Source organism: Pseudopodoces humilis, chromosome 2 (genome assembly GCF_049639895.1).
Source record: "Pseudopodoces humilis isolate 2021_Gansu_Grassland_sample_001 chromosome 2, ASM4963989v1, whole genome shotgun sequence".
NCBI classification, from domain to species: Eukaryota; Metazoa; Chordata; class Aves; order Passeriformes; family Paridae; genus Pseudopodoces; species Pseudopodoces humilis.
Genome location: NC_142201.1, coordinates 82,461,138 through 82,477,042, shown reverse-complemented (window position 1 = coordinate 82,477,042; position 15,905 = coordinate 82,461,138). Strand labels below are relative to the sequence as shown.

Here is a 15,905-nt window from a genome sequence, read left to right as displayed (position 1 = left end):
AGAGTGCAAACTGATTATAGCACATTTAGATTGTAAAGGACCTTTAAGGTCAAGTCCAGCTGCTAACCCAGCACTGCCAAAGCCCACCACTAATTTAGATCCCCAAATGCCACCCCTGTGTGTCTTTTAAATACCTCCAGGGATAGTACCCCAACTTTGGCTTAAGTCCTTTATGGCTAGGTACTGAGTGCCTTTACTCTTCTCCAGTCTTTTTTCTATGTAACCTATGTATGCAAATGAAAGTAATGAAGTAGTACATGTACACTGTAATCAACACTAGTTTTGTCTTTTGTCAAAATGTTTCTTGCAACTGAATGATTGGCTTATTTTTGTAGCAGCTCTGTACAATATTTTTTCCCTATTAAATTGTGTCAAACATCTGAAATGTGTCTTTACAAGATAAAAATAGCATCATTCACCTTTTGAAATATAATTTGTAATTATGTATATTAGAAGTATTGTGATACAGTGTTAATGCTTCATATGGTTTGTTTGGTATTTGATTTATGAGCAAACTAACACTTATATCACCTTATTCTCATATTTAAGCGAAGTACCTTTGCAATTGTATGCTGAGCAAAGATGGCTCGGCTAATTGGTAAAACTAAATTAGTTCTTATAAATTGAAATCAGTGAAATGACTACGAGCATGTAAAATGAGAATGTATTTGAAGGGATTTTTTTAGAACTTCAGAGTTCCATATTCTGGCTTAAAATAAACTCCAACTAAATGAGGCCTTCGTACAAAATGCTACTTGTATTCACATATTTATGCATAAAAACCTAACTGGCTTACTTCAATAGTTTTGCTGGTTTTGTAATAGTTTCCAGATTTGAAATTAGTCTTAAGGCATAAAAGCTGAATTTTGTAACCTGGATGAAAAGTTTCTAGTACTGCTACCTCAATTCCTTCTCCTTGGTAATGCAGTAAAAGTATTTAAATTTTTTTATTTCATCTAGCGTTTTATCCAGTATCTGGCGTCCAGAAACACATTGTTCAATTTGAGCAATTTCCTAGACAAAAGTGGATTGCAAGGTAAGGTGTCTTTTTTTCATTAAAAGTTAGTAATGTGCTGAGGAGCAGCAAAGACAACTTGGTTACTCTAAAGAACCCTGTCATTTAGGAAGTAACTTTTTTGTCCATTTTACCCTAGGCTGCATTTCTTAAATAAAATGCTGTAATGGTGTGGTAGGAGCTGTCTACTGGAAGAACATGTTGCATCTTTTCTAGCAGGCTTACTTAAAGACTTCTGACTTCTGTAGCAATACAGATCTCAGTATCCCTCTTATTTCTATAGAGATAGACCTCTCCAAATGAGACTATTTTGATTATTAACATAATTTTTAAAATACACATCATATGTACATACAGCATGTCAGTGAGACAAGAACTGTATCTAAAAAGAATTAAAATTACTTTTTTGGGAAATTGATCAAAAAAATTCCATTTATCTTTGAGACTAATTGTGGGCAAATAAGTGTTTCTGTGGTTTGCATTTTTCAACTGAAATAGTCTTCAAAACTGTTACGCTGCAGTTCAGTGCAGATCTGACCATACATGTAGCTGTCATTGCTTTTTCTCTTAAACTTCCTTACTTTTTCTACTGTTTCTTATATACTTCTGATCTTTGCCACAAGTGTACTAGAACAGGCAGCTAAAGTGGTTGCCTGAGAACAGAAGCCCTCTCATAACCAAGGCTCTACCAAATTGTCATTTTATTGAGTTTTAACTTCTATGGTCTCAGCATAGACTATGAATAGATCTTTTTCTTAGTCTATACCCCTAGATTGACAGTTATCAAAATATTTCCTATCACTGCTGTCTTAACAGAGAAAAATTTCTGTCATGTTGTAGAGTTTCCATCAAAGCCTTTTTTTTCTATTCAGTTGCAAATGAGACACTGTTACGGAGCTGATGTGAAAGCCTTTGTGAATGCATCATTTAATTTCTTGATAGTAATTTCTATTGTAGTATAAGAGAACTTGCATAAAATTACTTTGTTTTGATTGTGGAAGTAATTTCCTTAGGAAGTGAAGTGTGAACTTGTACGTAGTTGAGGTTGTTTAGATATTTGTGGTATTGTCTGTTTGATTTACATGGTGAATACAATGATGTACGCAGTTATTTTCAGTTTATATTTTTGCACAATTTTGCAGTTGTTGGAGCTGTCATGTTAATATTTTGCACTTTATTTTGAATAACATCCTTGTTCTTTGATTAAGTAGGTAATAAACCTGTGAAACTTGTTTTTTTAGGTTATGATATGTCAACATTTATCAGGCGGTATAGCAGGTATTTGAATGAAAAGGCAGTTTCCTATAGACAAGTGGCTTTTGACTTCACAAAAGTAAAAAGAGGGTAAGGACTGTATTTTGTTCTACTGATCTTGATGTTTTGTCACATGTCCTGTAATTCAAGTGAAAAATAGTGACATTAGCTCAGGCTTAGTACAGGCAATAATGACTCCTTTTCTCTTTTGAATATCTCCCATGACACACAAAGGCTCAACTGATGTATATTGATGTATATTTCAAAAAGTATTTTACTTCAGTTATTGCAATTTTTTATCTTTAAACATTAACAGTTTAATATAAAGGAATGGAAGATGGTATGCATGGAAGTATATATATAAAAAGTAGAAGTTTGAACAAGTTTTTCATAATAGATTATATACTTTGCCTTTTATGTAATATAGAAGACTGTGCAATTTATTTGTGCTTGTAGTTCTGGAAGGTTGAAATGACAGGTGAAACACCTGTCCTTACTGGTGTTTGTGTTCTTGTCACAAAATATCTGTGTGAAGTTTACTACCTTTGGAAAGGTAGTGTAAATTTCTGCTTTTAATAACATGTAACAGCAGATGCTATCATGAGTTGGTCTACAAGAATTCAGATTTTCCCTGGGAAGTGTCCTCATTTAAGAGAAATGAGTTCTTTTGAGACGAGGTACCCATTTGCATGTAAAATAACATGGTGCAGAGCACCAGTAGTCTGGTAAACTACATGTTATAGTGAATGATGAAATTAATCTGGAGCTCCTCTTTGGGAAGGCTAGCAAGAAGGTACCAATAACAGTTGAGTTTTTCCATCTTTGTCCAATATCTTTTTATATATTGTGCTCTTTAAGGTTTAAAAGCATAATACAAGTTTTACATTTGGGTGTCCTAGATCATCCATACGTAGGTGAATTTATATTGAAACTAAAAACTTAATGCTTAATCGACAGAAATCTGAATTTAATACTGTTGAATGAATTAATTGTAGTAATGGGCTGTCTAACGATATTTTGCACTAATGTTGTAAAGGCATTTGGAGTGGGCCTCAGAACTCTGTCCAAATCCCTTCTGTCTCCGTGCTAAGACTGTAGAATCCATTTTGGTTTGAAGTGTGACAGTAAAGTAAAAGGAGGATGCTTGGGCTCCTTTTGCTCTTTCTGTGTTTAGAGTTGCTTGGATTGCCAGCAACGCAAAACAGCATTTTCCACACCTAAGATTTGTGTGTGGTAAGATGGCTGCAGCTGCTCTAGAGAGATACACAATTGTTTTGTCAGGTGTTTTGGGTCTAACGAGGCAAATTATTTAGCCTGCACCACGTGCTTGGAGGTCCTTCTTTGAGCCAGTAGGAATAAGTGTTCTGATGGCAGCAATCTACCTTTTCAACTCCTTGATTTTTCTCAGGGCCCTCCCACCCATGCTCTGCATGATATAAATTTCTTGCACTTACTGTTAGGAGTAAATATACAGCACAAGTAGAGAGCTGGAAGCATGGAAGCATGGTCCCCACTGCTTTCCAACCTGGAGAACAGCCACAAAATTTTCTGTGAAGATGTCCTATGAGATTTGCACTTGCAGGAAGCATTTGGTTTGCTGTGTGCATGCTGATGAACTACAAGGCTGTCTGATTTGTCTTATAGAGAGCAGTTGTTTCATGTCACTGAGGGGATTTAGTCTCTTCCTCAGTTGTTGCTGTTTTTGGATATTTTTCAAATGTGCAGCCAGTCTTAGTCTGTTCAATCTGAACAATTAATAATCAACCAAATAATGGTAGTCAGCCATTAAAAGACATGTAGTCTCTAGAACCTTTCTGAAAAAGCTTTCTGAAAAAGCTTGAAAAACATACTACTGCATTTTTTTTATTCTTTCTTACCTCTTTAAGTTGAAAAGAATCCGAACTGACACAAAATAATAATTGGGTGATTGGAAAAAGAATACATAAAAAATTGCTTCAAAAATAATATTTAGAGGTTTTTTTTTCCTTTGGTTACCTGATGCATTGTATCTCTCCTATATTTCTAAGCACTATCAGTTTCATTTTCTCTGAGTAAAAATTCATCTTGGATTCATATTTTGACCAAATCAGTTGTTATCCTTCTGCACTGCAGTTATTACAGTTATATTGGCTAGACACCATTCCTAAGCACCACAAGGATGGCTTTATATGGCAAAGACTTAAATGGTTTCTCTGATGACCTGATATATTTTCTGTTGTTTCCTATTAATAATTGCATTCAAAATTCATGTCAAGAATTTTCTTCGTGCTTTTTTCACAACAGGGCAGATGGAGTGATGAGAACAATGAGCACAGAAAAACTCTTAAAAACTGTACCTATTATACAAAATCAAATGGATGCACTTCTTGACTTTAATGTAAGTTTAGCAGCATGTACATTTCTAACATACCATCAACTTGTTGTACAAACATATAAAATAGGTCAAGATTAAAGGTCTTGCACTTGGGTTCCATGTTATCTGCACAGCTTAAAGAGAACAGATCATTTTATTCATTGGTATACCCCCAAGAAATCAGAAAAAGTAGATACAATGCTCACTGGAGAGAATGCTTTGTGCTAAATTACTGTTTTTATTGTGTAGCTTATGTAGGAATTGCTTGTTTATTGAAAAGCTGATTACTTCTGCCCTCTCTCTTTTAGTTATGTTAGTTAACATTAGCATTAGTTAACAAAAATGTCTGCCAAAATGATTTGATTTAATTCTGTGATGAGAGAAACTCTTGGTTTGTTATGATGCTACTTTCTGCTAGTAGCCAGTGAGATGATTGGAAAGCCTGTCTTGAGATAGCATGCTGGAGCTTAACTAGAAGTTTTCCAGTAAGAGGTGAATCCAGTTCAGTTAACTTTTTCTCTGATTTTCCTAGGTTAATAGCAATGAACTTACGAATGGTGTAATTAATGCTGCCTTCATGCTCCTCTTCAAAGATGCCATTAGACTGTTCGCGGCATATAATGAAGGGATTATTAACCTCTTGGGTAAATACAACTTTCTGCAATGCTTAGCTCTGGGTGGAGGAAACTCAGTGAATGATTCACAAGAGCTGCTCTCTTGAGCAACTGAAACAGTCTTACTGTAAAACATCAAAATTTTACTGTTATTTCCAGTGTTGCTCTGCAGTTGTTACATTGCTTACATTGCTTTGTACCTAGGGACAGGTAAAATCTGAAAGCAAAACCCATCCAAGATTTTGGATCCACCTAATTTTTTTTCATGCACTGTTTTGTTGGGGATTTTTGTGTGCATTGGTTTTGGGTTTGTATTTTTTTTTATTTTGTCTTTTTGAACTGCATGGCAAACCTGAATTATAATATTGATGTTGCTTGGGGGTTTTCTTAAGAAATAGTTTGTGTTTCATAGTAAAGGAATCGGTTACTCAGTTCCAAATCTGCAGTCGCAACATCAATGATTGCTTGGGTATTGAAACTTCAATGTTGCTTTGGTTCCATGATTGGTTGCCTTATGTTCCTAGAGCGTATCTTGTATTTTAAAGAGAATTACAAATTCAGGGTTAAGGCCCTTTCACTTGCACATACTGAAGGTGGAGAGCCTAAATTTAGAAAATAATTAAGTTGAAAGTAATCTGTTGACTTGCTCGATTTTGTTATATGCTGTGATTGGATGAAGCCACCTGATTGCTGTCATTACTCAGAGCTTGCAAAATGAAAAGTAAAATCCAAAATAAGTCAGTAAGGGACAATCTGAAGTCAGTCAAACTTCCAGTCTGAAGCCCCTGTCGGCTTCCTTTCCCTTGCTAAGAGGTAACATACAGTTGCTTTCACTTATGCTTTGAGTGAAGCATAATTAAAAAAAAAGAGAAACAGGCCTTGAAATTGCTTTTCTAAAGAGGGGTGTGGGACCCTCTTGCTTTCAGCACTGGTATTTTCTAATCAGTTAGTTGTACTTCACTGCATCAGACCATAGTAAGAGACATCAGTTTGTCAGAGAAGATCAAAGTCTTGCGTGATATGTGGTCACTGGAATAGAGAAGATACTTGACTACCAGATTGTAAAACTACCTTTTTTTCCTTCTTCCCAAGAAGATGAATTTACATGTATTTGAGTGACCTATTCTTAAACTTGATTGTCCTCTTTGAGGTGTTTATGCTTTTGTGGTATCTAGTACCTGCAAGCTAAGGTGTAATCTCATGCATGGAACCAACAGCTCACATTTGACAGAGCTTTTGACACTTAAGTTAGGCATAGTGACTTCTGCAGTTATCATAATATCATATTTTAATATCATAATATCATATCATAATAATAGACATGCAGGTATTTTCTGTTTGTCTTAAAAGTATGCTTTTACTTTGCATATCCTTTGCAAATCTTGATTTCTTATTTAATGCAAATATTCTTACTGTTTCTAGAAAAATATTTTGATATGAAAAAGAACCAGTGCAAAGAAGGCCTTGATATATATAAGAAGTTCCTCACTAGAATGACACGGATCTCAGAGTTCCTTAAAGTTGCAGAGGTAAACTCTAAGTCAGTCAACTTTGCCCTTTATTTAGAACAGCTTTTAAAGTGCTTATTTTATCATAAAACAGATGCGTCTTTCTTCCTGCTTATTTGCTGTTCTCTCAAGGGTCATCTTGTTCATCTCTGCCTTGATTAGTTCATTTGAGGGCTGTATTGAAAAACCTGTGGAGTGCTTGTTGGTTTATCTTTACTTGAGGGGAGTGTATTAATGTGCATTTTAAAGTTTCCTTGGTTATGTAATACTTGTGAGCTTTCTTTGAAGAATAGACTTGCTTTAAACAAACGAAATTCATGGTGATCTGCTTTCTATGATTCTAGCTGTATTCTAGTTTGAAACCCACAATTCTACCAGAAGTTTTAGATGAAATAACAGCTTCACAAATGAGCAACTGAGATAAACAGATGAACATGGGATTTCTTCAAGATTTCTTGCTGTAGGTGTGCTCATAGAGGGAAAAACAATTACCTTGCAAAATGTTTAGTTGTGGGTTTTTCTAAAAAAGTGTGTTTAGTCTGTTGCCTTCTTGTTTATAGAGCACTGTTAAATTGTTGTATTAATATTATGGACTTCCTCAGTCGAGGTGTGCTTCTCTTCACGTTTTTATTTACTTGGTATTCATATCTCTCTTAACAAAAAAATAAGCCTTCAGATTTGGCTTGCTGTCTATCCTGGTAGTGTCTCTGTCAGAAATACTGTCTTCAGCTGATAAGACCATCAATTGAAGTTGAGAGTATTGATCTTTCTATTGTAACTGTATATGTCCTACTGCAAACTCCTAAGTTTCATCTGCATTTTAGAAAAATGTTTCTTTACAAAACTGCAAAGGTGCTTTGTTTCATCAAATATGTCCTGTGTATCAGGAGGTGTAAGAGTTTGCCACGTAAATTGTGAGATAGGCAAACTTCTCCAGGTTATAAAACACTGGGTTCTTACTCTCTTATTTCTAAGGTGCTATCTGTTAAAATATCTGTGTAACACACCTACTTCAATGTGTATACATTGAACAAGAATTTGTACAACCAGCCATTACAGAGTACAGACTGGAGATTTAAAAAATACTGAACAGGTTTGTGCTTTTTGCATTACTTCACATTAGTGTTGTTTACTTTTTTGAGCATCTCTGCCTTCAACAAAAGCAAATGGGTTCTAAAGCTTATGTGTTTTATTACAGCAAGTTGGAATTGACAGAGGAGACATACCAGATCTCTCACAGGTAGATAAACCTATTACGTGTTTCCCAGTGCATGTCTGTGTGTTTTTTTGGGGTTGCATGATCAGAAAAACCTGACATTATGGTACTCACTTATGCATTCTTGTATACATTGTCACCAGGTTATGTCTAAGTTTTTGATTAAATCTAAGCTCTGTCAGAGACTGGCTTTTATATTCAGTGAGCCTGTTGTAAAATACTTATATAATTTCTGTCATTCTCTAACTGAATTTTAAAATAACCTTATTTCCATCATGCTTGAAGACACAGTTTACATCTGTGAGGTCACATAATGAAACTTTTACATTGATACTATGAAGCTGTGGCTTTTAGCAGCCTTGCTTTTGGCTATATGCCTGTTGAAATTAATGTGAAGACTTGCAGATCATGCACAGAGAAATTACTTCAGGTACAATTTCCTTCTTAGTGTCTCTTAAAATATTAACTGCTTCTGATTGTCTGCTTGCTGTTTCCTAGCTGTTAATTTTAACATTTCTTGCTGATAAATCCTTGTGATAGAATAATGTAATAAGGAGAATACATCACCATATACTTAAATTCATTAAATATGTACAGAAGGCCAAGAGGGGGTAGAAGTATTCTGAGCTGTTGTGCCTGTTGCCCTACAATTGCATTCTATGAAAATATTTTAAATATTGGTTTCTTCAAACTTTCCCCAATGTCTCTCTTTGCAGGCACCGAGTAGCCTTCTTGATGCTTTGGAACAACATTTAGCTTCTCTAGAGGGGAAGAAAATCAAAGATTCCACAGCTGCAAGCAGGTGCTTATATCCTTGTCCTTTTGGACAATTGTCAAATTGTCCAAATCCATTTCTTTTCAATTTCATTGTAAATTAAAATTTGAGGAGGCTTCCTTAAAGGCATTGTATGAGCAAAGATGGATTAGCAAGTTGTCATTTCTTAAAACAGCTTCTTCCAGGTCAACAGAACTAGAATCTAAGGACCTGTAAGGGCCTCCTCTAGCATCTGTACTTACGCTTTTAGCATTTGATCCAGAACTTCTGAAGAGAAACTAAGTTTCTTTCATGTACTGCCTGAAAATGTTCATTTTATAGTAATAATTAGACTTCTATAACTTACACAGCATGAATAAATACATGTCTTTAGACTTTTACATCTCGGCTTTAATCCACATTTTGTCAAAAGCAAGGAAATGTGTCCAGAAGTTCTTACATGAGGAATTAATTTTGAAAGTAATTGGAAGTTAAAGCCATAATGCATATGGTATAAGGCATTAAATTATTTTGAGTGCTTTCCAAAACACAACAGGCATATAGAGAAGTCCTATACATGACAAATTGCATTGTTGAAATTTAACAAATCATAATATTGGGGGTAAGACTTGTAAAATTAAATAGTATTTTTTTTTATGTTCAAAAACTAAGGCAGTAATGTTTTATAAGTTCTTTATGACAGTGACTATTAGGGCACTACTTTTTAGAATATTTGCTTTCTTTTTTAAGATTACTCTGTTAAAAGTTCAGTGTTTGTTTAAAATCTTTTTGCATACTCTTAAACATGATGATAAATTAGAAATTTCCTTTGGGATATATTAAAAGCACTGATTGTTTGTTCACTAAGCCTGTTAAATTAACAACAATTTGAAGTGCAGCCCAGATGATTGGAGACTGCTGTATGCCTACAAATAATGTCATTTTAAGAAAATAGGAAAAATAAAGGCTTCAAATGTGAATTTTGTGGTGCTGTTTGGAGGAGAAGCATTTAAGGTGGAAAATCCAAAAGGCAGTAGAGTGGACAGCATGATTTCTGGGTATTTTTAATTTTGCATTTCATTTGAGGTATCTTATTTAAACTTTTCACTTCTGAAGTGTAAGATATCGCCAATGTTATAGAGAGCTCAGAAGGAGACTGGGTGGATACAAGCAAAGTGCTCTTTAGAGGCTCCTATCACGTGTCATCTCTTAACTACCAGCTTTTCTCCTGTCCAATTACTTTAGGGCTACCACCCTTTCCAATGCAGTCTCTTCCCTTGCAAGCACTGGCCTGTCCCTCACAAAAGTGGATGAAAGGGAAAAACAAGCTGCATTAGAGGAAGAGCAGGCTCGCTTAAAAGCTTTAAAGGTAGGCATACAGAATTTTTAATTGAAAATGCTTTTCCTGTGTTCTTGTTGATAGCTTGTTAGGATTCTTAAAGAAGCAAAGGGGAAAACAGAGTTATTAATACTGATCAGGTACTGTTGGCAAAGTGTTGGAAGTAGAATTGTGTATTCTTAGATGGTACAGCTTGTGCAGGGTTTGTTAAAATAGTTTTCCCCAAAGCATTTGTGGCACCGCTGACTTGTAATTGCAAGTGGTTTACACTAGTGTGTGGAATAAATATTCTTTAGTTCTGCTTTATTTACATCAAATGCCCTGGACGCAGATGTTCAGATTTCTTACACCAGCTTACTTTCCCAACAGGAGCAACGTCTAAAAGAACTTGCAAAGAAACCTCATACCTCTTTAACCACGGCAGCTTCTCCTGTGTCAACTGCAGCAGGAAGCATAATGACTACACCAGCCATTGATATTTTTTCTACCCCTAGCTCCTCTAACAGGTATGCTGAATCCTCCACTGGGACATCTGCTGCAGCAAGAGTTTCCTCTAAATTTCTGCTACAGAGTGTATAGTGCACAAGATTGGTTGAATTGAAGAGTACATTAGCAATATGATAAGAAATTATAGTGAAGCAGATGGGAAAATAGCCTATTGCAATAAATAACATAAAACTGTGTTCTCATCATCTGTTTGCAGAAGTTTCTGGTATGAACTGACTGCTGACAGCCCTTGTAGCTGTTCTTAGTTGGTAAGCCAGACGGCTGGAACTGTAAAACACACATGCTTTGTCCCCAAGGAACATTACAAGTAAATTTGAGAAAAGTCAAATAAAAATTCTGTTTGAGAAGTTATAAAGAAAAGGCATTTCCAGATCTTTAAAAGTAGAGTGGCATATATTCTGGCTAGTTTTTCAGAAAAAGCAAAGCCTGAAACAGGGTTTGAAATGAGAGGCAGGTTTTGCAGTCTTGTGTTGTATCTGGAACATCTCTGCAAGGACCTGCAAAGGAAGTGCAAGAGTATTCACTGCATGCTAATCCTGATCTTTGACGAACAGGAGCTGTTGGTATGAGCAAGTGTGTGATCTTCATTCTGTAAAATACCTGTCAAATTAAGCAGCAGCAGAAGATACAGTGCTTTTATCAGTATAGAAGGAATCTGCGCTCTGAAGTCATATTTTTGCTTTGAGCATGATCCTAAACCTGGAGGGATTGCTTAGTTGCTCTGTTAGAGCTCACATAAGAATCTATTGCTCTTTTGACAACTTTATTTTCCCATTAGAAAGGTATTGTAGGAAATTACTTGACACCAAATATGCGGTAAATAGCTGAGTCACGTATAAGAAGCTAGAGAATGTCAGTGTTAGTAACGGAAAGACTTCCTTGTAAAGAGATTTATTTTTTTAAATTCTTTTTTAGAGGCCAGAAAGCTTGAAAAGGGTGTATGCTTTGAACTTAAATATCTGACCTTGCTTCTTAAGAGGTCTGAAACATAGAAACATCTGATAAAGCTTCTTAAAACAGACAGAAATGCTGCATAGTGAGGACAAGAGCATTTTATTGAAAAAAAAACAAAACCCAAAGCTAGATTTTCTTCATGTTCAGATTTACTTGCTGGCAGAATGACTGCTATAAGCAAAGAACAGATTTTACAACAGGAGCTGTCATGAAGGGGATATGCTGGGTCAGAAGTTCAGTGGCTTGCTATTAGATGCAATGTGTCTGGTTATTCCCTATCATTATCTTGAGCAAGCTTTACCTTGAAAATTATCTTTGTTCAGCTGCTCACATTACAGGGCAGTGCCAGATCATGCTGCTTTTTAATAGGAGCAGTAGTGGCAAAATATGATGGCAATCACTGCTGAAATGAATCATGCAATACTGAAAACTGTGAATTATACAAGTGATTGGATGAGCAAGAAAATATACAGAGGTCTAGGATGTCACTACTAGCCATTAAACTCTTGTGCTGGTCTCATTTAGAGAGGTGTTTGGATGTCATAGTGATTCAGCTTCTGAGCATAGTATAAACCATATGTGCAGATTTCGGTTCATTTCATGTCCTGAAAAGGTCTGGGAGAACACCAGTACACTTTTTTTCCCCCCCTTTTTTTCCCCAAGACTTATTTAAATTGTGAAATTAACTCTCTGCAGGAGGATGAATTTTACTGTTCTTGTTTGACTCCTTAAATTAATGCACCAGTTGTATATAAGCCCTCACTCTTAATTTCCATGTAATGTTATAAGGTCTCAGTTTTAAATGTTCTAAATTCAGAAAAGGTTTTGAATGGTCTAAAATGTGCATTTGAATGTCATTATTCACATGCCTGATGTGTGGTCAAGTGTTTAAAGACCTCTTACATTTTGCTTTCCCCAAAGTTCTTTAATTGCTCATGGTTGTGAGGTAGTTTCTCAGCAGTGATTAAAATGGAAAGATGAAAATTGTGAAATTTAGAGTAATATTTTGGTGGTGCAGCCCATGAGAGTTCATTTTGTCAGTCAGTTTTTGTTGTATTATAGTGTTTTCGTGAGGTGACTTTAAAAGTTGATGAACATAAAGAGTTCTGAACATAACATCTAGCCTGGTGTTGGACCATGAGAATGCCTGTCTTTGTCTAGGACAGCTTTGAAAAAAGTCCCTTGGCATAACATACAACTTACCTTGCTAAGTTAACACTTTCTTACAGAACTGAAAATATGGAGCTCACCAGCCCTTCTGATTTTGGCCCAATTCTATCCAGTTTGTAATAATCGTTTTGTAACAAAGCTTTCATTACTGTTGACAGTAGCTAGCATTTGCCTATATTGAAAACTGTGATGTAGCTGAAACAGTTGTATTAATTTATCTTCGTAGCACTTCAAAGCTGCCAAATGATCTGCTTGATTTGCAGCCAACTTTTCATCCGTCTGTACATCCTATATCTGCTGCTCCACAAGTAGGAAGTACCTGGGGAGGTAAGAATTCCAAGTTGGATTAAGGTTCTAATTGCTATGGCCGTGTTCCTGTAGATGTTGCCCTAGTCTGAGGGCTATTTCTTCCTTAATGAGATCTTAGTAAGACATTACAAGTGAATAAGGGGATCAGAAAAAATAATATCTGTGTATAGATTAAAATGATTTTGTGTGGTGATTCTAAATTATTTTGATGTGTCTTCTTATTAGCAATTTAATTGTTGACCAGCTCTGTCAGCCTCATAACTGCTGTCTTCAAGATTTCACATAGCTAGCTGCAGAAACTTAGCTGTTCAGAAGTCAGTTCATCAGTGAAGATAACTATGAGGTAGACCGTGCTGCAAACACAGGAACCTGAATGCAAAATTGCTTTAATACATATTCTAAATTTTACCTAATGTTAAATAAAATTTGCTGGTGATGATAATGCAAAACTTGAATGAGGCCTGAAAGGAGCACTTGTGACAACTGTGCATACAAAAAAAGGCCAGAGTTAATTATTGAAACAATAATAAGGCTTCTCTTTACAAATTCTCTGCTATGTTTAATTTAACTACAACAGAAGATTAGCAGAAAGCTGTGGCTGGGCCTCTTAAGTGAAGAGACAAAATTTATATTCTTCCCTCTGAAATCTACTCCAGAACTCCCAAATTTTCATTCGGCCCAGTTTCTAGGGTGGACTGAATGAGCTGAGATGATCTTATGTATGGGTACACTCAAGTCTTCAAACCAAGGGGTCAAGCAAGAGAGTTCTAGAAAGTCATGAATTTTCCTTCAGGATTGGTTTGAGTGCTGGAGCATTTCAATGTTTATTCATAGTTCTTGGCTGCTTTGCAGTGTTCCAGAATAATTCAGATATGGTACTATATTGCCGATATAACTGTTGGTTATACTGGTGGAGGTTTAAAAAGCTTTATAACAGAGGGAGAGGGAGGTTGTGTTGTTTTTTTTTTAATTTTTCTACATAAATGACACTTAATAATAAAGTAAATTCCTGAACTATGTGGGCTATTTCCAGATTTTTATTTTTTTTTTCTAAACTAGATGCTTGCAAAAATGTTTTCTTTTATGATGTGAAAAATTGGGAATTTCTGCTTCAGGAAGTTTCATAGGCATCAGAACAACCCTGTTCTAAATTTTTACTTTCCTATTTCTTTTTATGAGCTGTAGCTCTTCTTAACATCTTTCCAGCTATCTAATGTATCTTCATAATAAGCTGTGTATGTATTCCACTTTACTTTTTCCTGTGTGCTTTGTTTTGTATACCTTCTCACATTTGTTCATAGGGAAATAACACAATTTTGAGTGAGGAAGGCACTACTAACATATGTAGCAGCTTCTAAAATAAATGAGTTTTACTTGTTCTTTAGTTTTGCTGAGCAAAACCTCTTTGGAGAAAGATGTAGTGAGGGGTGTATGGAGTTAGGCATACAAATTTCAGTGCTACAATAGGCTTAGAGTTTAGAAATGGAAAAAAATGGTTTGGCTCATCTTGATTGCTTTCTGCAAAATACCTTCTCTTTCAGCTTGTCCTGTTTGTTTTGTGGGTGAGAGATAAGAGGAACTATCTGCCTCTAAAAGGTCACATCATAATTTAGCATTTCTTTATTAACCTGAAAGTTGAACCTGGAAGTCTGTTTGTTCAGTGTTGTGTTGCTCGTGATATGAGTCTTCACTAATAGTCATTAATATATCTGCTTACTATTGACACATTTCTAAATACTTATAAGACTTAATTAACTGTGAAGATTTTGGATTGTCTGCTAAAACTTCAGGTTAAAATTCTGGGATCACCATTTTTTGTGTTACCTTTCATCAAAAAACACCCAACTCTTCAGCTTTACAGACATGAACACTCACTTCACACAGGTGAGGTAGATAAGAAGTGCTTTCCACATTTTACAGATGGGGAAATCTGAGCAATTAACTGACTTGTCTGAAGTCTTACGGCAAGTCAGTGGCAGAGCCAAGAATGGAACCTGAGCTATTTCCAGTCCTGTGCTCTAATCACTGCACAGCATCCCTCCCTTAGGTAATTTTCTGACATGATGATGTTTGTATTTGGTGTATGTGGTGGCTTTGAGAAGAGTATCAAATCAACTAAAATCAGTTACTGTTAAAAATTTTATGCAGAAGCTCTTAGGTGTGTAATAAACCAATAAATTGTTAAAGAAGCATTATATTTGGGTTGCTGTCTTTAGTTTTGTACTTCCAAAAATGTTAAAGCTAAGAAGGTTAAACTCCTGGGGAATGGGTTCTATGATTGTATGTTTCCAGTTTACCTATTTCAGACTGTAAAAGATGCCACTGAAAACCCTTTGTCACGGTTTCTGTGGACAAATACTTCTAATTAGATAATTTAAAGGTAGAAATTTGCAAAATTCAAACTACTGTTTTAAATGCACTGAAATCATTAATGCCTAATGATAGCATGCAGGTGCAGAGTGATTCCATTGACACAAACAGATGCCATGTGTATTCAAGGATGAAATGGGTTTTAGAAGCATTGAGGTGTTGCTGTCAGAATTGACAGCAATTTTTAAAACTTGAATATGCAAGGATATAAATTACCCAAACCAAATTAATTTTTGGTTACTTTTGTTACTAGCATTTGCAAGGTCTGAGACTTGGACAATATCGGACATGTTGGCTAGAGTTAGAATGGGGCAGACAAGCAGAGAATCTTGAGAACAGGTTACATTTCTGAGCAAATCTTGATAATATAAAATTGCATTATATTGTCCCAACGGTCAAAATAGAGGAAGTTCCATATATAGCCTTGGGAATTGGGAACAGAAAGTAGTTTTTGGTAATTTTCTGGATGAGTGCATGTGTAAAATAATTTTAGTGGACAGGAGATTCAGACAAATACAGTTAAAAACTTCTGCTTCTTAATT

General features: G+C 35.5%; 1 protein-coding gene across 4 annotated transcripts in view; it reads left to right on the top strand.

Annotated features, from left to right (window-relative positions):
• Positions 1 to 15,905, top strand: part of PICALM (phosphatidylinositol binding clathrin assembly protein) — a 66,858-nt gene that overhangs the window by 27,783 nt on the left and 23,170 nt on the right. For all 4 annotated transcript variants that reach the window (XM_088068986.1, XM_005516158.3, XM_014250622.2 and 1 more), the window contains exons 3-12: positions 961 to 1,036; positions 2,257 to 2,359; positions 4,553 to 4,646; positions 5,155 to 5,266; positions 6,659 to 6,765; positions 7,943 to 7,984; positions 8,677 to 8,762; positions 9,960 to 10,083; positions 10,423 to 10,559; positions 12,911 to 13,011. In XM_088068986.1, coding sequence (XP_087925112.1) covers positions 961 to 1,036; positions 2,257 to 2,359; positions 4,553 to 4,646; positions 5,155 to 5,266; positions 6,659 to 6,765; positions 7,943 to 7,984; positions 8,677 to 8,762; positions 9,960 to 10,083; positions 10,423 to 10,559; positions 12,911 to 13,011 — 982 coding nt within the window. The remainder of the gene's footprint in view (positions 1 to 960; positions 1,037 to 2,256; positions 2,360 to 4,552; positions 4,647 to 5,154; positions 5,267 to 6,658; positions 6,766 to 7,942; positions 7,985 to 8,676; positions 8,763 to 9,959; positions 10,084 to 10,422; positions 10,560 to 12,910; positions 13,012 to 15,905) is intronic.